General features: G+C 36.5%; 1 protein-coding gene across 2 annotated transcripts in view; it reads right to left on the bottom strand.

Moving 5' to 3' along the window:
- The window catches only part of Spef2 (sperm flagellar 2), a 176,260-nt gene that overhangs the window by 158,045 nt on the left and 6,753 nt on the right, over nucleotides 1-11,462 (bottom strand). For both annotated transcript variants that reach the window (XM_029567817.1, XM_029567816.1), the window contains exon 2: nucleotides 3,640-3,742. In XM_029567817.1, coding sequence (XP_029423677.1) covers nucleotides 3,640-3,742 — 103 coding nt within the window. The remainder of the gene's footprint in view (nucleotides 1-3,639; nucleotides 3,743-11,462) is intronic.

Genomic DNA, 11,462 nt, shown 5'->3' with positions numbered 1-11,462 from the left:
TAGTATTTCTTTGAAATGAAAGGTCTATAAATAAAAATCTATTTTAATGATTTACTATCAAACTACCTTCATATTTTAAATAAATTAATGAATTTATGTTTACTACCTCAATTAACATTTTGTTAAATACCCACATGTATTAAGGATTTATATACTTATTATATTTAATAAATTCCAAAAAAATTTTGAAGTATTAAAAAATGAACAAGATATGGTCATTTTTTATGTGTTCATATTTAATAAGAAAGAGAGATGAGGGGCTGGAGAGATGGCTCAGTGGTTAAGAACACTGGCTGTTCTTGCAGAAGACCTGGGTTTGAATCCCAGCACCCACATGGCAGCTAACAACTGTCTGTAACCAGTTCCAGGGGCTCTGACTTCTTCCTCTTCTGTCTTCCCCAGACATTACATGACATGGATGCACTTACCTATATGCAGGCAATACATGCATACACATAAAATAAAAATAATAAAATATTTACAAAAGACAGATGAGTAAAGAAGCAAAAATCATTGAGATGTTGCTTATAAATCTCAACTGATATACTGCTGTAAATGAGCCACCGAGCCTGATGACAGATGGAAGACCAAACATATTGAATATGGTTTCAACTGTTGCAATTCTCTATTAACAAACCAGGTACAAACATCAATGTTAGCCTTTGATATGATTTCTTCTTACCTTAGCTTCCAACAGTCAACTTCATTATTTAATACAAAATATTATACTGACTCATCTTGAATATACAAGCTCTACCTACTCCCCACCAACCATGATTCTGCAGAAGAAAGGGATACTGTATATGTAATTGCTTCTGATAAAAGTATGCTTATAGTCCCATATACCTTACTCACTAATATATTGAGAAAGATAGGACTGAGAGTCATCTGCCCAAGCTTTGCTTGGTCTGTGTCACATGTTGGGCTGCAAAGGTTAAAGACACTTAGAGACATCATAATTCAGAAGGGAGATTTTTATAAAAGCAGTTATGAGTCATTTACAAGTTTTATCAAAGCTTAGACCTACGTTGAAAAGAACTGACCCCTTCTGTCACATGTATTACCTAGCCTCCTGAATACAGAATTTGCAAGTTAATATTAGAGTTTGGTCCCTATTTGATTTTAATATAATTTTTATGAACTAGCCAATGTATCTGAGGTATAACAATACTTCATTCTGGAAGGTTTTAGGAATATGATAAATTTCTAAACAATCAAACTTTGAGGAACAGAACTTGTGTGTAAAAATCTGTGATTGTTAAGGCACGTGCACACTCAGCATGGCAGGATAATCAGTAGTTGTTTTGAAACACAGAAAAACAGCTGGGACCTCTCTGCTCTGGAAACCGAGCGTATGAGGTAAATGATGACCTCTGAGGGAGTAAAAACGTGCAGTGGGAAAAGGCTCCTGGCCCTCCTCTACTTGCAGCCTTCATTTGCTAAGGGACTTCCTTCCTCTTTCCTGCTTGCCACAGTTAACACAACACACCTTCTTGCAGCATAAGAGCTGAGCTCCCAAAGAAAATTTTCTTTATTCACTTGTTTTCTTTTAACTACTCTGCTTTGGTAAGAACTAACAGTATTCCGAAGCAGAGAATTCTTTCAGAGTCAGATGAGTTATTAATAAAATTGAATCATTTCAAACACATGTAACTTAAAGTTATTAGCAACATATAATTTATAATTTTCATTTAAGAATAAAGATATTAAAAGTATTGAGCAAAATATCCACCTCATGAACTCTGTCACCAGAGAATTGTCTAAAAAGCAGGCTTTAAGAAAAGCAAACTTTTCCCATCAACTACCTTGATAAGGTTATACCTATGAATTTACTCATCCTTACATGTTTGAAAGCTTTCAAAATCCACTCTGTCCCTGGCACAAGACTGCTTCAGATTCCAAAAGTCTTCCATTTCCTTTATAGGACATTTTGCTGTTCACCATTTCTGAATCTTTATAGTTGTATCCATCCAGATGGGACCCCTCCTATCCTACCCAAAGACTGTCTATGACAATATTCATAAGAACCAGTTTAAAGCAGGGGCCCCTCAATATCCACAGAGCATTGGTTCCAGAAACTTCTGTCAAAGTCTGCTAATAAAATGGCAATAGTATTTGCATATAACTTAAACATATTCCAAAGCAGACGTGAAACAGTGGGTAAGAAATTCCAACCCAACCTAAAGAAACTGTGGCAACAGATGGCTGCTGAGAGCAGCAGAGACAGTCTCTTTCAATCATGGACACTTGGTAGGTTAGCCTGATTCCAGTGAATGGATTCACACTGAAGGATATTTGGAGACCCTACCATAGAATATATATGCATATATAATAGAGTACATCAAGGACAATAAAGGGAGGTTCAGATAGGGAAGGGGATCTAAATATCATCAAATGATATATAAAAATCTCAAAAATTCAATAAAAAATGGAAAAAGAGGAAGCATTAATTAAAAGAGAGAAATCTGGCTTAATATTTCAGATGTCTAAAAGATATTAACATGTGACTTTTTTTTTCATGGTGGCAACTAAGGTTCTTTATTCCAAGTAGCTCATCTTGTATTTTTAGGAGGATAGTTCTGAGACCCTGGTTTTCAGGGAATAATCCCTTCTGTGCTCTAAATGTGGATACTGAGGGAAGCTCAAGGCAGAACAGCCCTGACTTTCAGAATCCTGTTACTTAGGAGTAATTTCTTTTTTTCTTTTTCTTTCTTTTTTGTTTTTGTTTGTGGTGCATACTCAAAATTTATAGTCGAGATACTCAAAAGTTGAACACTTAAAAGTTTGAAACACTTAACATCAGCGCTTCCTTAAAAGTTTCATGCCATTTCATTCACTGACTTCTTAGATTTTTTTTTCTTGGTAAAAGCAGATATTTTAACATATATTATGGAACAAGCTCTACACAGAATTATTTACATGTATTAATCCATTATACAATCACTCTGAAAGATAATAATGGCAAAGTAGATCTAGGACTTGTAGTCTTATCTACAATTCTGTAAAGATTCTGTTGGAAAAGAGAAGCTGGTCCTAAAATATTGGTTCACATATCTTGAGAATATTTCTTTTCTGATAAGATCCACTTTTATTTTCTTCTTCTTTCACGTATTCTTCTTCTTTTATTTATTTTTATGGGGCTTTTGGCTACTCCAATATTCCCCCATCTGAAGAGGTAACCATAAAATATTTTAAGGATTAGATAAAAGTTCCCAAATATTTTTGACATTTTTGGCTTTGGAACAGAGTATGTTGCTAATAGGTCCAAGGACATTGTGAGTTTTAACCAAGAAACTGGCTACTTTTGTTTGTTTTTGGTTTTGTTTCCTAACTGCCTAGCCAATTCCTACCTCCTTATTCTTATCCTCTGAAGAGGTTACCCAACTTGCGGTTAGGGAATCAGGACGCAGAATGCTCTGGCTTCTTCCAGGCTGATCAGGGACACAGGGTGAGGCAATTGGAGTACCCCTTCAGTGGACCTAGCTAAAAGACTCTGAAATTGCATAATTCTTATCTGACTTTTATAGAGGAAAAGTCTTGCTACAACCATAGAAATTTCTCTCCTTTGAACTCTTGAGACAACAAAGGTCCAAATGCCAAAGATACTAATTTTTTAAAGTATGGAATAATTTTACTAACCTGCTCTCTGAAAATTCTGAAAAATCGCCCTGAAGTTCAAACTTGTACAAAACTTCTCCAATGAGATAGCCACTAGAAAACGCCTTTGCAAATGACTTGGGACCTGAATTTTAAAATATTAAAATAAAATAGTAACTATCATAATGCAATATGATGTATTCAATCAAAATACTATAATTGAAGATGAGCACCAAATGTCATGAACGTATTTACATAAGTGTGTTTTAAGTGAAATGCTTAAGCTTAGCAGTAGACATTAAGATTCCACAAAGACAAATGAAAAGTTCATGATAAACAAAATTTTGAAAAAAGTAGATCATTTGAAATAAAATTAAACAAAACACAAAAATATAATTTATAAACAACCTTAATCTAAAAACAAACCTTCAGAATATTGTGTGAAACTATATCTTAAAACTTTAGTTACTCATCCAACCTACAATAAAAGCACTTTTTGTCTAACTGAGGTACAATATAATTTTTAATATAGACAAAATTTTTTACATATAAACCAATGGGCAGTTTACTAAAATCATCTGTATCTTTAAAAATAACCCTATTAAATATAGTTAGATTATTGTTTCATGGTTAAGAGGGGTCTCCATGGTCCAGTTTGTGTCCAATGAAAAGATGGCAATATCTCAGAGGAAAATTAGACCTGAGGTGTGCTGGAATCTCAGTTCTCTGCCCTTCACTAGTTGTTTTATCTTCACTGAGCTGCTTAACATTTTTGAGCTTCTGACTTCCCATCTCTATAACAGAGATAATTGTAAAATATTAGGGAAGGCTATTCAATTATTTTATTAGGTTTAATTGGTAGATATAAAGAGAAAAGTGGGGGTTGAAAGGATTGCTCAACCGTTAAGTACATTTGTTGCTCTTGCAGAGGACCCAGGTTCTGTTCCCAGTAACTACATCAAGCAGTTCACAATCATCTATAACTCCAGCTCCAGAAGATCAGATACCCTCATCTAGCCTTTGCAGGTACCTGCATATGGCACACATACATACACTCAGGTACACATGCATATGCATAAAATAAAAATATGTAAATATAAAAGAAATAAAATTATGCATATAAATGTGGTGAAATGTATTGCTTTGAATCATGTATACATTGTGTAACAAATGTTTATTTCAGGGTAAATATGTCTGCATCCTCAAGCATTTATTTCTTTATGGTAGAAATTTCAAAACTATTCTAAGGTTTTGAAATGTACAGTTGTTTTTGTTATCTATAGTTAGCCCACTGTGTAGCACAATATTCAAATTTCTTGACTTCTAACTAACTTAGTACCATTTACCAATATTTCTTCATCCTCCGTGCTCCTTTCTTTCTCCAGTATTTTGTAACTACCATTTTATGCTTAGTTTTTATGAGATTAATTTTCTTAATGAGCTTATGTGGTTGTGATAGTTTGAATGAGAAATGCCCCCCACATAGGCTCCAAGTGTTTGAACACTTTGTCCCAGTTGGTGGCGTTGTTTAGGGACGTTTAGAAGGTACAGTCTTGCTGGAGGAAGCACACCACTGGGGATAGGTGTTGAGAGTTCATAGCCTTGCCCACTGCCAGCCATCCCTCTGTGTCCTGTGCATGCTTGAAAATGTGAATGTTCAACGTTCTGCTCCCTACTCCTCTGCCACCATGCCTCCCTGTCCTGATTGATCCTTATTCCTCTGTAAACATAAGTCAAAAATTCTTCCTTCAATAAGTTGCCTTGGTCATGGTGTTTTATCACAGCAACAAGGTGTCATTGCATGTCGAAAGTATGCAATTTGCTTTTTGATTTTACATGGTCTTACAGTTAAGATATTTCCTTGAGTCTCAGAAGAGAGTTTGAACTTGGGACTTTTGAATAGTATTGAAACTGTTAAAGGCCATGGGGACTTTTGAAGTTGGATTAAATGCATTTTACATTACAATGTGGTTATGAGCCTATGGGGGCCTGGATATGATGGTTTGCATGAGAAAGGTCCCCTATAGGCTCCAAGCATTTTAATAATTTTTCCCTAATTGATGGCACCATTTTAGAAATTTTAGAAGGTACAGCTTTGTGGGGGGAAGCACATTACTAAGGCAGGTGTTGAGAGTTCATAGCCTTGCCCCACTTCCAGTCACCCCTCTGTTTCCTGTGCATGCTTAAAGATATGAGTGCTCAGCTTTCTGCTCTGGCCACCTCCGCCACCATGTCTTCCCACCATGATGGACTCTTATACCTCTGGAATTGTAAGTCAAATAACTCTTTCTTCTATAAATTGCCTTGGCCATGCTTTATCACAATGACAGAAAAGTAACTAATACAGTACCTTTTTGTGGCCTGATTTATTTCAATTAATACAATCATCTCTAGTTCAATCCACAATGCTGCAAGTAATAGGATTCCTTTCTTTTGTGGGGCTTAATAGTATTCCATTGTTAAAGATTAGAAGTAATCTATGAGAATTATTAAGAACCAGGCTGCCACATAGTAGATATATAATAAGTTCTGCAAAAATAGCTCAATTGTTCAACAGAATTTTCTTTCTTTAAAAATATTCTTAGGTTTGAGGAGTTCAAAGGGGTGACATGGGGAAATGAGGTGAGCTTTCACATAAAATCTCCTTCCCTAGGCACCTCACTAAGGGGATTCCACTTGATCATAGAAGGTTTTTACACATATGACCATAGCACACAATATTTCCCAATATTTTCTTAGTATTTTCTCTTATAAATTCTTAGGTAATTCAGTTCAATAATACCTGTTTTTAAGGACATTTTCACTAAAGTGAAGAGCATAGCACTCATTAGTGGCCTGAGTAAGCTTGTCTTCAAGCAGACCAGTTTTATCATTGTTTTAAAATTGTTCATAGCAGAACACATTCATTTGGATTTGATGGATTCAGGTAGGCCCTTCTTCATCATTCCTGTTTGTTACTTTTGAGTAATGTCTTTAAAGCACAGGCAACTCTGGAAGCGCAACTCACAAGTCATAGTATACACTCCCTCCAGGGTCAGCTAGGTGTCATGTGCCTGCAAACAACCTTTCATCAGATAAGTATGCACTTCATAACCAAAGCACTCACTGACCTTGCTCTAGTATGACACAACCTGAATATCATAGCACTGTGTGATACTATCAAAATGAATGTAGGAATGCCTTTAACAAATGGACAAAATCTTGACTGACTTTTACTTAATCTTGCAACCAAAAAGCTACTATTTATTGTGCAAACAAGCTCACCAAGCCATGTACTCTTGCGACCTGGTGACCTGACCTTGATCTTTTGGAGCCCTACTTTATCCTTCACTCTAGATGTGAATGAATGTGGATGTGGTTGAAATAGCAAATCAAAGTGATGATCTGTGTTTATTCATATTCCTACTCACACTGGAAGCTGTGAAAATTGAGAAGAATGCTTGTGTTGGTGTCTGTCTCATACAGATTTTAGGCCTAGGGATCAAAAGGCAAGATTGGGGAAAAAAAGGGTGGACAAGCTGGGCATGGTGGCATGTGCCTTTAATCCCAGCATACCAGAGGCAGGTGGATCTCTGTGACATTAAGGACAGCCTGGTCTACATAGTGAGTTCCAGGACACCTGTGGCTACAAGGAGACTCCATAAAGACCAAATGAAAAGAAAAGAAAAGAAAAGAAAAAAAGAAAAGAAAAGAAAAAGGTGAATTCAAGTTTGTAGTTCTGCAATTGATGCTGGAGAAATGATCTGGAAAAAAAGTATGGGTGACCTGACTGTGCAGCAAAATTCCAGAAGACATCTGGATGAATGTGTGCCTCCCCAAGTTCAAGTCCACATGTCCACTCTTAAAGCTAAGTCTAATCAGGAATAACTGTAATGCTGGCATAGAAACACTACCATGGGGATTATTGGTTGATCTTGCATTAAAGTAAGGCATCTTCTACTCTATAATACCTTGATAATCTAAAACTGATAAAATCCCAATGACTCCTCCATAAGACAGAACAGTGCCGTCATCTCCTCCTGGCCCACTGCTACTTTCTATACCCTTGCAGACCCCTGAGAGGCACCAAAGCTATTCCCTGGTCTGACTCCCATCACTGCCATCAACATGTCATTCTGTCTTTTCTGTCAGTTGTTTCCTTCTTTCTGTTCTTTCCTTTCCTTCATAGCCAATCCTGAGTCTCTTAGTTTTCAAAGAAGTTTTTTGACCTAGCGACACTGTCAGACTCTGGATATAACTTTCTTCTAAGACCCAGGCCTTTGGGTTTTTTTCTTGATTTTTAGCACAGTACTTTCTGTTCAGGAACTTTTGCTCTGTCACCTTCAGACAATGGCCTTCTTTTATGGTCTCCCTTGGGAGCTTGCACTATGCTTGTTGTTTATATGAATCCAATGCCTGAAGTTCAGCCCATGAATAGCTAAGATATAAATTAATCCTATCCTGTCACCCTCAATATAGCAGAAACACGGTCTGTAGCAAACTGTTTTCTACCAAAAGGTCACTTAAAAATGAAATCACAATCCATTTCCTTTGAAATGCCATCGAATATTAATAAAGCAATTCTGAGATGGATAAAATAAAAGTATTTATGGTATGAAGGTAAAAAGAGTAATTACTTATGTAAAATGAACAAGCAAATATAAAAAGCACTGTCTGAAGCTTTTTTATATACAAATAACTTCAGATTTATTGTGTGCTAGATCAGAAAAAAGGATTATATTGCCTAAAGAATATATCAAACGGTATGAGCAAAAAAGGGGAAAGTTGTAAAAAATTGAAGCAGGAAAGAATGCATGTAAGAAAGGAGGCAAGGAAAGGAAAATGAAGAACAGTATGAGGCTAGAAAAGCATAGATTGGAAGTGAATAATGAGAGCTGGGTGTGGTGGCGCACACCTTTAATCCCAACACTAGGGAGGCAGAGGCAGGTGGAGCCCTGTGAAATTGTGGCCAGCCTGGTCTACGTAGCCAGTTCTAGGCCAGCTGGGGCTACGGGAAGACCCTATCACAAAAAGAGAAAAAAAAGCCATGAGAAGCCAACAGGAAATTCAGAACAGGAGAGGGTAATGTGGGGAGAGCATAAGAAAAAAGAGAAAAGCATTTCTCTTTTTGTTTTATCATGTTTTTCCTCTGACTCAATGTCACTAAAGTGACTAATTTCATAGTAGTCCCCTCTACAAATGACTTTGCACCACCAGCTAATATTTCCTACCTGAAGAAGTGACGATTTGACTCCAGGACAAGAAGTTGACTCCATAGAAGAAGAATGACAGGGTCTGTCTTCATCCTTAACACAGATTATTTTCATCTGGGATGAAGGGTGTTTATCAATAACTCAGGACCACTACTAATCCTGCAAGTCACAGGTCGGGTTCTCCTCATACAGCTTTATTTTTGCTAAACCTCATAATGTGGTCCTCTGTGATAGGTTGCAAGGCTAAGACAGCTAATGAAAGGATCCATCTGCTTCTCTGACAATTTGCCCAGAGCCAGTCACAGAAAACAGTTTAAAGCCACCACACTCCAAAGTGGTAGTATAAGGTCTTGAGAGAGGTTCTGTTTCACTCCTTGTCCATGTATGAGTCACTTGACCTTATGTAATTAGACAGCCATCATTTGATATTTGTAACAAAGAATGGTGGACTCTGTTTAGCCCATAAAGAATTGTTTTTGAGAATTAAATAAGACATTTGGTGGACTCTGTTTAGCCCATAAAGAATTGTTTTTGAGAATTAAATAAGACATTTGGTGGACTCTGTTTAGCCCATAAAGAATTGTTTTTGAGAATTAAATAAGACATTTGGTGGACTCTGTTTAGCCCATAAAGAATTGTTTTTGAGAATTAAATAAGACATTGCACATAAAGTGCTTGGCACAATGCCTGACCCACAATATGCTTTCAGTGTTAATGTTATTGCCATGATTATGCTCTTCTAATTTAAGGAAATAGGTCATGTTAGTTATACAATCTACATATTCAATAATAGACATTTGATGACTACATTACAAACATACTTGTTCAAGCAGTATTTCAGTGCACAGAAAGGAAACATTTGGCACTACCCAGAAACTCAGATATTATTTCACTCCTACAGACAGAATACATCTCTACCATTCTGTGCATGCATCTAGAATCAGCTGATTTCTACAGAAAATGCATATTTAAATGTTCACATTTAATCTTATAAATAAACACTAAACATCCACATAACATTTCTATTCAGATATTGCTGCTAAATGAACAGCAGACAAATTATAAGGTTTTAGAGGTTTCTGGCCTTTGGAGTTATAGATACGGTGATGACCCCCATCACTTAATGCTCAATGGCTTTTGCTCTATTACAGAAGCAAAGACCCAACCGGCCTGTATCACAAGTACTTTTTTTTTTAAATCAAGTAAGTTTACTTTCGTTTGAAAGAGATAAAACCACTTCCATCAGGCAGGAGAGAGCCTGGTTCTATGAAGCTCTGGAACTCCTCAGAACTGACTAGCACTCACAGATAGACCTTGCCTTCTGTTGAGTATAACAACTTATTAACTTCAGACAAAGCTGCTTTATGACCCTCATGGATCAAATAAATCCCTCTGTAATTATGCCTGAACATAGACAAGTTCAAAAACTGTCCAAAACACTAATGTAACCAAACACCACTTGTTCTGGATAACATGAGTGAAGACTGCTTCTTTAGTGACTAGAGCTCCACCTTGCAAGACTTACTAAAAAATATAATCATAAAACTGTCTTTTTCTTGAAAGGATCCAACTCAGAGAAAAGCACTGTTTTTGAGAACCCTCTTCCAGAACACCTGACATAAGCCCATGTCTTTGCTATCACCATCACACAGAGATGCTACATGTTCTCACCTTGGAACCACTCAATAAACCAACTTCCTTCATTCAGCTGTAGCTGTGTTCTATGGATCTTGGCTGAGGTAGTTTGACACGTTTTCCTTCAGAGTAAGATTGGCATAGTCAACCTTTGCAGTTTCCTCAATTGAAGGAAGGTTTATCATAATCCTTAAGGTTTATTAACTGTAATTAAATCTTAATTTCTATGTCATTCATAGACATTCAATTCGGAAAAATACTTGGTATCATTATATTCATGGAACTTTGTGTCTTAAAACTTTAGCTTTGGTTTACACAGTACTGATTTACATTTGCTGTATTCTAATGAGTGGAAACCAAGTTTTAATCAAGAAAAATGCTGCTGAGATATCTAGGAAATATCAAGAGCTTTTGTCTTCATCAGAAGTAATATACTTCACGGGACTCGAGTTGGACTCGAGTTGAAATATATGGAAATATGTGATTTAATGACACTCTGTGAAAGAGGAAGAAACTAAGAGACAGCAAGCCTAACGTCCTATCTGTATAACCCTAAGCCAAACTCTAATCAAACCCAACTTAACTGATGGATTAATCTACCAAGGAAGAGAAGTAGGAAAAAATCTGTCTTGGTTCAGTTTGCACTGCTATAACAGAATAACAGAGAACAGGCATTATACTTCTTTTCTCATGATTCCAAAAGTGAGAAAGTTTAGTGCCAAGGTGCAAGCACTTGGTAAGGGCCTTCCTGCTGCTTCAAAACATGGAAAAAGATGGCAGAACAAGTAAGTGCTTAAGACAGAAATGAGACAGACCCAGAGATATCCTTTCATCAGGAGTCTACCCCAACAATAAGAAACTCCTTCAATAGTGTCCTAACTGCTTCCAGGAGGACAGGGCCTTCATAACGAAAACACCTCTCAGAGATGTTACTGTTAGCACCATCAAGAAGGCAATTAAATTTCAGTATAAGTTTTGGAAGGGACTGTCAAAGCAGTCTAAGATTCTTTTTCAAATATAAAATCACATTATTTATAA

Source organism: Nannospalax galili, unplaced genomic scaffold (assembly GCF_000622305.1).
Source record: "Nannospalax galili isolate Female #2095 unplaced genomic scaffold, S.galili_v1.0 scaffold139, whole genome shotgun sequence".
NCBI lineage: Eukaryota > Metazoa > Chordata > Mammalia > Rodentia > Spalacidae > Nannospalax > Nannospalax galili.
Note: the sequence above shows the minus strand (reverse complement) of the source record. Positions and strands in the feature narration are given on the sequence as shown.